Below are 13,110 nucleotides of genomic sequence, written 5' to 3'. Positions count from 1 at the left end.
CAGATGAAGAACTGGTTGGATTTTACACCCTTCCAGGGAACCCCTACCCAAAAGCAGGGTTCATGGTTCTTGTGCATAAAAATGATGGAGCTATTCTGAGACTTTTGTAAGGGTCCATATAACTTCATCCTCTGCTTGGTTAAATTCTTGCTTTATCATCAGAAATGAGAAAGGGATTAATAAACTCCTCAGCGTCCATTGTATGGTACCCTTCTTACCCTCTAAAAGGAAAGCTGTGAAGCAAATATTCAAAAACATCCAACTATTCTTCAGATTTATATTTCATGTAATTTTCAAAGAATCCTGGGCTTCTGCATCCCTAATGCATGAGGTTCAAGAGTCATTTCCTGATGTTACCTAGCAGTACCAGTTGTATTCCCCCCCATTTTCAGCTCTGACAACCTAAGACGGTCAGCTCTGGATGTGTCTGGGAAGTAACTCCATGCTTAAGAAATGCCAGCAAGCAATATGTGAGAATTTTTTATGTTCAGTTATCATAGCCTCAATAGTGACAAGGAAGAAAAATGTGGCAAAAAATCTACCCTAGAATAAAAGAAAAAATATTTCATTGAAATTTATTTATCTCCCCAAGGGCCCAATTCCATTAACTTTAATGAACTGACTCCACTGCTACAGATATTTTAGGGAAGTATTACCTGATAAGAGAAAGATAAACCTAGTAATAGTAAACTGAATGTCTACAGTTCTGCTCAATCCAGGTCTCCCAACTGTATTCCTCTTCAGTTTCAGAAAGATTTTTATAAATTCCACATCCACTTGGAGTACATTAAATACTCAGGATTTAGAGTACCAGCAACCTGCAAAGTGTTTGTTCCAAGAGTGCCACTGATGTGTCTGTAAGACATTTCTCTCTAAAATGTCTTCTTGTGGATTAACATGTAAAGCTGTTGATGCCAACCAGAGATTTTAATTAAGTGATTTGACTGCAACAGCAAAACCAGAATTATGTTCACATGCCACTCCAGTGGTGGTCTCTCTTTTTTCTTCTTTTTTTTTTTTTCTTTTCCACATGAGCAATTCTATGCCAGGTAATAAAAGCATATTTTACCTGAAGGGCAGCCAAGGGTGAGATTGGAGGCAAGTGGCAGGGGGCATGAGGAGGAGGTGCAGTGCTGGGTTCCGCACCTGATTGTGCAGCGCTTGGAGCACCTGCGAGGTGAGAGGGCTTCAGGAGGTAGAGACTTTCCCCTCCAGCGGGGCTCCCTCTTTCTTCCATCCCTACCCCACCAGCACCAAGGCCTGAGCTGTCTCAAGGAGCAACCACGACTAGAACAGAAAGGTATCAGAGGTACCTCTATCTTTAGGGCAGAGAGGGAAAATGGAGGGTTCAGGGTCCACAGAGAGAATTATGTGCTCAAGTTAAAAACCTTTTTAGGAACCTTTTCAGCACCAGATTTTACAAGTCAGGGTAGCTCTTGCCTTTCTCAAAGTGTTTGCTTGAGCTCTCCCAGGGCAGTCAAGTGGATGAGCAGCACTGAGGGTGAATGGGGAACCACTACCATGGGGAACACCCCCCAGGGCAAAGCTCCTAGGTGCTCTGCTGCAGACGATTTCCACTGTATGTGCCTGACTGTGCTGACCCCAGTGCAAACCAATGGACCTGTGTGGTCAACAGGATGACACTGCAGACCTTCATAATCAGCACAGAATCATAGAACCATGGAGTGGTTTGGGTTGGAAGAAACCTTAAAGATCACCTAGTTCCAACCCCTCTGCCATGGGCAGGGACAGTCTCAGCATGCTTAGTCTTATTTGCCCTTCCCAAACTGTTGCCTGTTATGAAGGAAACAAGGGGCTCCTGGATTGTATGCAACCGGCTTGGGGAGCAGGGTCAGCTCCCATCCCACAGTGTAGCCATCTGTACCGTGTATGCACTATGGTGACATGGGATTAGTACTGACGCAGGTCGGTCATAACTTCCCTTGACCAAAACTTCCTTGTCTGATGAAAGACTTGTCTAGGTTACAACTACAAGTCAGGTGAGAAAAGGGTGAGGTGCTAGGGCACTAGCAAGCATAACCTGGAGGCCCTATCGGTCTTGAATTATGCTCCCAAGCACTACAGTCCCTCCCCTGAGTATGATCTCAGTTGTTTTGATTCAAGGATGAAGCAAATCCTGGAAGAAACCTCTAAAGTTGTGTGCTGAGGAGCAACACATGGCAAAACAGAAATCATGTGATTTCAGCAACTTCTGGATGACATCTGTTGGTGTGTATGGGGTGGGAAGCCACAGAGTGTTTCTTACGTGACACACTTCATGCAGCTCAGTGCTAAGCATGGTGTGGGCTTTCAGGGATGTGAAGGCTAGTAGACACAAAAGACTATGGGATAAGCATTGAGTCAGGGACCACTCAAGGGTTTATGTGGTGTGAATGAGGCCTGTTTGCTGCAGAACACAATAGAAATCAGGCCCAGGATTGTCATATCATTGCTAGAAGTCCCAAATAATGCCTTTCTCTCACACAAGATGGTAAAATAAGTTTCAGGTACTAAAACACTGCCTAATTGCCTATGTTTTCACAGTTTTGAAGAATTTTTCCAAATACCCAGGACAAGGTGTTAGTATACTATGTATAAATGGTAAGCCTGATCTGAAATGCATTGGTCCCAATATGCATCTGTCATGCACAAAGCAATGCAAGCTCAGAGGGACTGAAGAACTGAGGATGCTTTACAAACCTCAGCCAGACTCAGTGCCTGTGGGAGTTATGGAGGACCACTCTCTCCCTAAGGTTGCACCTAAAACTATTCTGCACATGTTTTTCTTTTCAATGATGTGGTATCCCCTGGTGAAAAGGAGGCAAAGGCCCATTGGGTATTAAGGAAGCCCTATTGACTGGTGTGTAAGGCTGAGAAACACGGACATTTAATGCTTATACAGTGTAAAAAACCAGGAAGGGGCCAAAGGGACAGAAAGTTTTTTTAGAAAAGATTTGTTCTGCAGCAAACTGACAAACTTCACATTTCACAGATGTAAGTGTTAGTCTTCTTTCTGATGCTATCCTGGCAATCGATATGATATCATTAAAAAAAAAATCTAAATTTTTAATGTGATAGAGTATTCATACTGAAAATAATTGCAGTGGCTCAAGCGTTATTAACAGGGTGTACACAATAGAGTGATCACATCGCTTTCTCCTGAATAAACCCAACTAACAGCTGCTGAGAGGAAGTGCAAGATTGCAGAACAGGAATGATACAGGATAACTGCCATGACTCATGAGAAGGTGGATCAGCATAGGAAATTCCCCTCCTGTCTATGGTGCTGAGTTATGGGATGGAGACATTCGCAGAGGATGAGGCAGGTCCTTTTCATAAAGCCTTCCAAAAAGCGTCGCTGTTATGAGTGGTTTTGACGTGCCATGCTTACTTTTCAAACGCCCATCACGTAGCACCTAGTTGAAAATGGAAAGAATGATACTAATAGTCCACTAACAGGGTAGCAATATTGAACAGTATGGAAAGGATAGGCCTTATATGTTGAACATTTTGATGCAGCACTTTTGAAATATGCTCTCTCCAGATGCCTTCGGGTAATAGAAGATGCTCTAAGGTCTCCCCAGAGCCTCATCTTCTCCAGGCTGAATGAGCCCAATTCTCTCTATTGTTTTAAATTAGTCCATGGCCATACTTTAACATACCAATAAATGTATGCTTTTACAGAAGTCCCATTCAAAACAAATATGCAGGATGACCTACCTTGTAAAAAAATCATCCTTGTTTCCCCTAAAACTTTTCAAGTCATTTGCACTGCCTACATTGTTTCTTATAAACTATTAAATACCTCTTCCAAATCAATTAGGATTTCATCTAGCCATTTATAAAAATGTAATCTAAGGTTTATGAATGAAAACATATTTTGACGAGAACATAAGACGAAGTTTCAAATAAAAAAAAAAAAAAAACACTTTACAAAACCCTCAAAACCCCCAAAACCCCCTTTAACATTTTTAACAGCATAGTGTCTCTGCTCTTTATGCATGATACTCAGTAATTGTTCTTGCTTGGACAATTTCTCAGAGCATTTGACTTCTTTATTTCCTGAAATTTCAATTTGCAGAAACCTGTAGAAAATAGCTCCTTCAAAGCTGCTATTTATAGATTTGGGACCTAAAATGGGAAGGCATATTTGCAAAAGAATACACTGAAGAGATTCTTGACCTTAGCATTTATATGTTCTCATCAGTGAGGGTTAGCTCAATCCATCCTTTTAAATGTTCCCTTGAATTATGGTCTGCAGAACCAAAGAAAATGGTTCTTAGATGGGACTTTGCTGTCCTAATGGTTTCCAGCATTACAGCTTTGCAAACCTTGTGTCAAACAGTTCCAGGGTGTCCCATTACCTCGAACTCCCCAGGGGCCAGCTGCACCCCGCTGTACAAGACTTCTGGAAAGACATAGCTGGTGCCAAACGTGCCGCTGAGGGAGAACATCTCAAACTTGGTCTGAGCTGTCTCCACTGGCTGCCCACATGTTCCTGGATCTGTGCTCTTACACTTGAGCAGCGTGCATATCTGTGGGGAGGAAGACACAGAAAGGCAAAATACCGCTAAGCTTTAAACAATCAAAAGCTGGATTTGATATAAGAAAGGTTCTCACAATGCAGTAATGAACATGTATTTTAGGGTGGTTGTGATGTAGGCATACGCAACCTACACTCCCCCCTACAAAAATAATTACCTGCCAGTGGTATTTTATGAGAGAACCATGAAGACCATCAAATGCACCCAGGACATAAACTTCATCTTTGCTCTTGTTTGACATCTGATAGATCAAATGACAGCAGAGATCTCCTTGGCAAACTGTATAATTTCCAGCTTTGTGCCTGAGTTCACTGAAAGTGAATATATCCTTCCGAACAGCTCCCAGAAATGTGTCTTCCTCTGGAAATTTCTTGATGCTTGTGGCATACAAGCTCCAGTTGATGGCTGGGGGGTACTTGGGGGAAAGACGGGGTTGTGCACTCAGCTCTGCTACCAGGAGACGTCCCTCATCAGTCTCACTGTCATAATGGTAGGCGGCGGGTCCATCTGGCGTGAACAGCCCGCTGCCTGTCAAGGACACCCACCAGCCTTCCGTCAGTCAGCACCCCTAGCATGGCTCATCAGGGGGTACATCTTCCCCCCTTGACACACTGTCGGGCTTGCTCAGTGATGCTATTTTCAGTCAACATGTTACAGAGAATTTTGGAAGAATTTTAAAGCACAGAACAGCTAAAATATCCACCACAGTGTAAAACATGACCTAAACTTCACTGGTTTTGTGCTTTGCTGGACTTTGAAACTTAGCCTTATATGGCAATTTGACACAGGACCATTGTGGGTTTCTTTGTAAAGAACTTACGTTAATTTAAACATAAATCAGAGCTCAAAGAGTGGCATATTTGCTAAAGAAAGAAACCACAGGGGTAATTACATGGAAGGAAACCCAGGGCAGTGGCTTAAACTAAGCTCAGCCTATTTAGAGCATAAATGTTCCTTTATGCCTTTCACTTTGGCTTCAGGGAAGAGTTACAGATGCAGCTACAGCAACATTTTCTTAGCTGACAGTTTTAGTTTTAGGTTGTTAAGTTCTGCTTAAAACTTTTTGGGTTTTTTTTAATTCATTTAACTGTTTTTTGAATTTTAATCTGAAAATGCTGTTCTAAATGAAAGGCTGATAATTTAGGTAAAATTTTGTCCTATTTTTTAAATAAAATTTCACTTTTAAATAATCAAATTTTCATGCCATGGACTTTCTAATTTAAACTCTTCCAGAACAGTCAACATTTTCTTGCCTGAAGTTGTTTAATACATTCAATACAACATCAAGAAGATTTTTATTCTGATTGAAACATTATTTTTCAGAGACTTCATTATTTATAAAACATTTCTGCCTAGTTCTGAATCCACTAAGCTGAAAACAATTTCCTTTTTCCCATACGTAACTCACCTGTCATTGCAAAGCTGATGTTGTGAGTATTTGATGAAAGTAAATTGACACCCATACCCATAGCCCAGGCAGAGTGAAACTCAACTGCAGTCAGAAAGGGAAGGACGTTCATCCAAGCTGTTGGGAAGAGTACGGTGTCCACCTGCAACTCGCTCACCAGGACCACGGCAGGCTCACGGAAAAGGATGTCAAAGCAAGTGATAATGCCAAACTTCCCAAAGGGGGTCTCAAAGGTGATGGCTTCTGGCTCTTTTGGGTAATTAAACTGAGTTTCTCCTCTAAACAGGTTGTACTGCAGGTGAAGAAAATGACATATTAGAAACTGAAAATAAGGCAAAATTATGAATAGCTACTTTCATGTCTGAGATAGGCTTTAAGTCAAAGCTGGGAGTTGAGATATCTGAGCTGGCTGGTCACTGAGTTTGCATTCATCCAGTTAACACTCTCCCCCTGCAAAATAGAGTGGCTGTGCCCTGTCTGCCTCCTGGGAGCAAAGCCCAGCCAATATAAACTGCTAAACCCTGCCAAGATGTCACCTGCTAAAGCTCTATCTGACTTGTCTAAAAGCGTGCAGAGGACCAGCTAACATTTACTGAGTATGAAAAACTGTTACTGCTCTTTTCCCATTTACTATCATAAATGTAGCCTTTAGGTATTTGGTATCTGGCATACACTCTGCTACTGCAATGCTCCTAGGAATAATGCCTGATTGAGCAAGCACTTGACTGCTATTCCTTCTGTTCATGAGATTCTTGCACCAGATCATCCTGGATTGGTTGTCATTCAACAATAATGTAAAATTATTGTGTAAACCTGCTGAAATTTGTACGAGAGAGATGAAAAATACACTGATAATCAATGACAGGGTGATGCTGAAGTGCCTCTTTACCTTGTGGTAACGAGCCACCAGTTTTCCCTCTGGGTCATAGACGACATCAGTGTTGTACTGATAGCGACCATCCTTGGGGCAGCTGGGATCACTAGAGTTACAAGGCTTCTTGTCCCCAATGTTTGCCACCACATAGATAGAGTTATTCCTGGCCATGCAGCTGAGTCGTTCCTGCACTGGAGCAGGAGCAAATCTGATGAATATTAGGGGGAAAAAAAAAAAAAAAAAAAAAAGAACAAATCTTATAAGTTAAGATATGGAAGAAATGCATTCAAAATTACTATTCCACTAACTGCACATCCCCAGGTGCTGAAAAGGGATAGATCAAATCATAGCTTCTGTTTATTTCTTCTCTGTTCATAGCATCATTTTTATTTCCCAATCACTTTTATCTTTAAAAGATGTTCTCCCTGTGTTCTTCTTTCCTGTACCCTTAACAATATTGCTTTCTGTGCAGATATAATTCCCAGCTAACACACATACAAAGATTTGGACAGCTTCAGAAAACAAGTGAGAGAATAAACCAGTATGCAGGCATGAACTTAAAGAATTTTCAGGCAGCTCTAAGCCTTGATTCCAAAAGGTGAGCTTAGCCTCTTTTTTAAGACTCTTATTCTCTTTAAGATAGCCGTCCATAAGCCTCTAGCAAAAAGTGACCACAGCATTTAGAGCCAAGGGCTCCTAAAATCTGATTTCATAAAGCCTCGGAAGAGAATACAAAAGCTTAGCTTGGACACAGACTCAGTCCTCTTGATGTCCGCTGCTGACACCACTCAGAGCAGTCCTGCATAATGCAGCAGAGTGTGCAGGCAGCTGGATTTCTAAAAGGCACTTCTTTCAGCTGTAGATAAATACTTTGTACAATATCATTTAGAAATCACCCCGCCACATGTAATGAGAACTGAATCACCTTGTCTAATCTATGCATCTGGTAGGATACTTACAGAAGATTTTCACAATTGATCTGAAGAGACTACGTTTTGCATGTTTTAATAAGTGATTTTGCCTAACATTTCCTTATTTTTCTCCTTTTGCAATTTTTAAAAGTGAAACTGTCTCAATGATTTTTACCTTGCATTATCCCATTATCATCTAATTAAGAGTTCTTTTTGATGCACCTCATTTCTACAGGGTTTGGGATTTTTAATAGATTAAAAGAATTAGCAATTTGGGGGCATTTACTGGGAACAGTTCCTGACTCCATAAAACACTAGTTTAACGGCACAAAAATCGATGCAGAAGAAATCACCTTGTGGGGTCAGTGCAGGGAATCCAGTTCACCACTGGGTCAGGGATATCCTCCAGGTATGGGTAGATGGTTTCTCTTGTGAAGCGCCAGCCGTAAATGCCATCTTCAGGAGTCACAATGATGTGGGCACCCTGGCACAACAGGCTCCGTTAAGATTCACCCATCAACAGACAACCAGGAGCAGAAAACACTAATTGACAGCACTCACAATACACCTAGTACCTGCTGGGCAGCTTCCTTGATGGCCCCTTCCAAGACATCCATGTTGCTGTTCATCAGGGCCAAAGCATCATCAGGAGAAACAGGCTCATCAGCAGCATCTGGCAGGATGACGGCATGCTCATAGACGGCTGCAATGAAGGTGTTGGAGGCAAGGGCCTGAAGGACTGTGAGTGCAAACAGCGCAGCATGCAGGAGAGGCTGGGACGGGAGCATGGCTGGTGCCTCGCAGCTCCTAGATTGCGCTTTTGGAAAATGAACCAAATAGAAAGAGGAGTAGTAAAGACCGATAAGGAAATAATCTTTTATTGAGTAAGCCGGGAAGGTTCTGCCAACAATCAGAATATTTATTTACAGTAAAAAGTCTAAGAAACATTTGTAGAAATTGAATCTTGTTTCTGATTTGAAATGCTGTAAATAAAAGATGAACAAAAGGCTAAGAGAGCATGTCAGAAGCAATGCTGATCTATGAGGGGCTCCATGGAAAGAACACATGCACACTCCATTTGTACATCCCTATCCAAGCTTCCAAAGTCATCTTGGAATGAGCCTAGACTCCCTTGATTATGACACATTACTCCAGATTACCTTACAGCTATTGGTTAAAAATTCAGAAAGTGCTGAAGGCAGACCACCTGCCTGAACTACAGCCCTCATGTTTCAGAGCACAGCTGATTCATCTGCACTTATAAGACACATGGTGCTGCTATGTTTCTTGCCTTTCATCAGCCATAGAATCATCATGGAATCATCATAGAATCATAGAATAGTTTGTGTTGGAAGGGACCTTCAAAGGTCCAGCAGGCAAGAGCCCCCCCCACCCCCGCCCTCCAGGTGCTCACTCACTCTCCCCAGGTGAGATGAGGGAAAGAGAATCAGAAAATTCATGCCTGAGATAGGCAGTAAAGCAAAACAAAAACAAGGAATTAATTCACCACTGATAATCATAGAATAGCTTGGGCTAGAAGGGAATTTCAAAGGTCATCTAGTACAACACCCCTACAATGAGCAGAGCCCCGTCCAACCTGACTTTGAGCATTTACAGGGATGGGGCACCATCCACCACCTCTCTGGGAAACTGTTCCAGTGTTTTACCACCCTCATTGTAAAGAATTTCTTCCCCACGTCCAGCCTGAATCTTCCCTCTTTTAGTTTAAAACCATTATCCTTCATCCTGTTGCAACAGGCCCTGCTAAAAAGTCTTTCCCCATATTTCTTATAGGCCCCTTTTAAAAACTGAAAGTCCACAATAAAGTCTCCCTGGAGTTTTCTCTTTTCCAGGCTGAACAATCTCAGCTCTCTCAGCCTTTCCTCATAGGAGAGGTGCTCCAGCCCTCTGATCATATCTGCAGCCCGACTCTGGACCCTCTCCAACATGTCCATGTCTTTCCTGTACTAAGGACTCCAGAGGTGAATGCAGTATTCCAGGTGAGGTCTCACAAGAGCAGAGTAGAGAGCCAGAATCACCTCCCTTGACCTGCTGTCCATGCTTCTTTGGATGCAGCCCAAGATACGAGTGGCTTGTCATAAGTCAATGGCTTATTACAGTTGTAGCAGGTACCCAGAGTGCCCTCCGTCCCAGACTCAAACTGCAATATAAACTAACCCTTGAACTGTGCTCATCTCTATGCCTACAGCTAACATACTAGCTTATTTCCTGAGAACGTATTAAACAATACAGGGTTTTTTTTACTATTTTTTTGTCACAAAAGGCATTTTTTGGAAAATAAACAATTTGAATTACTCATACAAGGTGGTGTGTCTGAAACCAGGACTAATGGAAACAATTATTGCATAGTATTTTAGAAATTAAATACATATATATATATATAAGCAAATAAAAAAAAAATACCTATATATACCACTAAAATACAAATACCTAAAGGGGACCCACAAGAAATCTACACAGGGACTTTTTACAAGTGTATTTAGTGACAGGACAAGGGGGAATGGCTTTAAACTGAAAGAGGGTAGAATTAGGTTAGATGTTAGGAAGAAATTCTTCACTATGAGCATGGTGAGGCACTGGCACAGTTTGCCCAGAGAAGTTGTGGCTGCCCCATCCCTGGCAGCATTCAAGGACAGGTTGGATGGGGCTTTGAGCAACCTGGGCTTGTGGAAGGTGATCCTGCCCATGACAGGCAGTTGGAACTGGATTATTGTTATTGTCCCTTCCGATCCAAACTAGTCTATGAGTCTATGAAATAGAATATTACTATTATAGTTTCGGGTGTTTCATAAAAATACATTTGTTAGAACCTGTGGTATGCGAGGGTAAAGAAACATAACCTGGCTAAACATTTAGCAGTAAGACACAGCAGTAAAACATTTTTCACCCTGGCAGTATCTTCCTCTTCACTATGCAGACCAAGAAATCTCATTTTTTGTCCATCATCACTAAGGCCTCCTCAGGAGAAGCTGGCACTTCAGGGAGTCTATGATTCTAAGACCTGTGATGTAGCTGTCCAGGGACAGGTCTCCAGAGCAGACAGCACCAAAAGCACAGCGGAGGCATGAGCCCCATGAGAGAGCCCCATGTTGGGAGCACGGAAGTCACCCAGGAGCTCAGGGACAAGCAAAGTCAGGGGGCTTAAAAGGAAATTCTTGCAGAAAACCTGGGAATTCCCCAGAGCAGCAGAAAGTCACCAGGAGATGCCTTCCCCCTGCCTGGAAAGTCTCACACATCAAAGGCAAGAGAGCAATAGCACTGAGCAATCATGCCTTGCTCCACCGGCAGAGGAGTCACTACTGTGCTGCAGCTGAAGAAACTCATTGCCTGCCAGGTTTACAAACAATTCAGGTGTGGCATTGCTGTAGTAATGCGATGTAAGGCAAGCCCAGGTTACAATGGGAATACAAGCCAGAGTTTGGGAAATCTCAGTGAAGACCAGCATGGGCACATTCCTGGCCAAACAGGAGGGCGCGGGCGGGGAGGAAGGAATGGGCGGGCAGGGGGTGCAGGAGTCGGGCTCCTGGTCCAGAGCTCAGTGCTGCCACACAGGCACTACCTGTGCTGCCTCAGCTCACCACAGCACCGGCTGAGGGTCCTGCGGCCTCTGGGGGCAGCTCCACATTGCAGGGGGGCTGCCAGGCAGGCTGTTTGTCTAAGCAGATTCATAAGCACACTACTCTGAGCTGACTGGTGTGAGCTGACTGATGTGAGCACACCACTCTGAGCCCTGAAAAACGCTGGTCCCAAAGGTCCCTATTGGAAGAGCATCATGAATGGGAGCCAGTTTCTAAATTTTGCCTATTGCAACTCACTTTCTTATGTTTATAGATCACTCCAGCAGAAATCTGGAAGCTATAAAGCTATACATGCGCAAAAATCACTTGTGTCTGGTTGCCCATTTCTTACCTTCTTTGGTTCTTACTCAGCTGTCAGGTAGCAAAACGCTTTTCTGCTGCACTTCCCTCAAAGAAGTGTTTGTTGTTATCGGTGGTTACACGCAGCCTTGTCTTATACAGACTGAGTTGTTACGTGGATAATGGGTAGATTTCATTGGATTACTTTCTGTATGCTTGACTCACTTCACACAGTAACACATTTCACAACAATAAATGTTATGCAATCTTTCTAACAAAAAGAATTTAGTGCCAGTCTTCTATAGGAAAATACCTAACATACAAACACACCTAAACCAAACCACCATGGCCATCAACCAAATTCCAAATTCAAGATACTCACCAGAGTCAGGGTTGGGGTCATACTACCTGCACACACTTTCCTTTAGCAGAGCACTGGTATCAGCAAGAAGCTGCCTCTCATCCAAGTCTGGCCACACACCCCCACCAAATTCTTTCTGCATTGCAAAATGAGAGTTTTTTTGTGTGCCTTATCTTCCTTTAGATCCAGATCCTTTTTCTGGCAGAGAGTTGGGTATCACGCACTGGCTCCTGGGGGACAAGTACACTGAGTTTTTACTCGTGGGAAGAGGATCACATTGGGTAATCCCTTGCTGGACTGAGATCTGTGGTCACGCAGTAACTGACTCCAATGGCGAACAAGGTTTTAAGAAAGCGTGGCTCTAACGGTGGTTATTTTAAGCTTCCATGAGTCAGAGTACATTGTCTGGGGTTTTCGATAAGCATATCATTATGTTAGACATGACACTATGTTATGTCACATGGAAGCATCTATTACAATTGAAAACAGAAAAGGTCATATGGTGCACAGCAGTGATACTCAGTGCTGGATTTCAGACACTATTTGCACTCCAAATTTCTCCCCAGTTCCATAACAGAAGCATATGGGACTGAGGACCTTGAGAATGCCATGCTGAGACCAGGAACTGTGCCAGTGTAGGCAAAAAGAGGGAGAAATCAGACTAATAGGGGTCTCCGACCTCTTTTAACAGCCACCGAACATGCACATCTTTAAACACTGATATGCTGAAGGAAGGTCACTAGGGTCCAGCAACAGCAACATAGCTGGGGGAGAAGAGGAAGCAAAGATGTGAACAGTGCCTTCTCACCAGGATTAGCTGGTCTTAAATGCAAGTCTAAACCCGCTAATCCCTACAGCAAATATATCTGCAGGTCAACACCACCCAACATTATCATGAAGAAGCAAAGGACAAGGCTTATTTCACATATGTTGTTGTTATATGGCCAGAAATAGAGAAGATGGGATGGAGGAGCTGCAATATGATATCAGGTCACTCAGTGACCTCTTCACTGGGTACAGACGGTTCCAGCTCCGAATAGCATCTAGTGCAGACAGCAGGTGTTGGCAAGCTATGTTCAGAACTGCCAAGTAGAATAATTTGTGGTTTCAATTCCAAGTTTTGGTTAACAGAGA

The 13,110-nt window shown here is 42.9% G+C and overlaps 1 protein-coding gene across 2 annotated transcripts; it reads right to left on the bottom strand.

Moving 5' to 3' along the window:
- Nucleotides 1–3,045: 3,045 nt before the first annotated feature.
- On the bottom strand, nt 3,046–12,148 carry LOC136015211 (pantetheine hydrolase VNN2-like). Of its 2 annotated transcripts, none has more exons than XM_065680854.1 (8): nt 11,998–12,148; nt 8,313–8,554; nt 8,091–8,221; nt 6,842–7,034; nt 5,953–6,244; nt 4,702–5,072; nt 4,365–4,535; nt 3,046–3,416 (listed from the first exon to the last, which is right to left on the bottom strand). In XM_065680854.1, exons 2-8 carry the CDS (start codon nt 8,523–8,525, stop codon nt 3,279–3,281), a joined length of 1,509 nt encoding a protein of 502 aa, XP_065536926.1. In that variant the 5' UTR covers nt 8,526–8,554; nt 11,998–12,148; the 3' UTR covers nt 3,046–3,278. The 2 variants fall into 2 exon arrangements, with proteins under 2 accessions (XP_065536926.1, XP_065536925.1); XM_065680853.1 differs by lacking the exon at nt 11,998–12,148 and adding an exon at nt 11,668–11,794.
- Nucleotides 12,149–13,110: the final 962 nt, after the last annotated feature.

The sequence above is a fragment of the Lathamus discolor genome, chromosome 5 (assembly GCF_037157495.1).
Source record: "Lathamus discolor isolate bLatDis1 chromosome 5, bLatDis1.hap1, whole genome shotgun sequence".
NCBI classification, from domain to species: Eukaryota; Metazoa; Chordata; class Aves; order Psittaciformes; family Psittacidae; genus Lathamus; species Lathamus discolor.
This window is presented reverse-complemented; position numbering and strand designations above follow the sequence as displayed.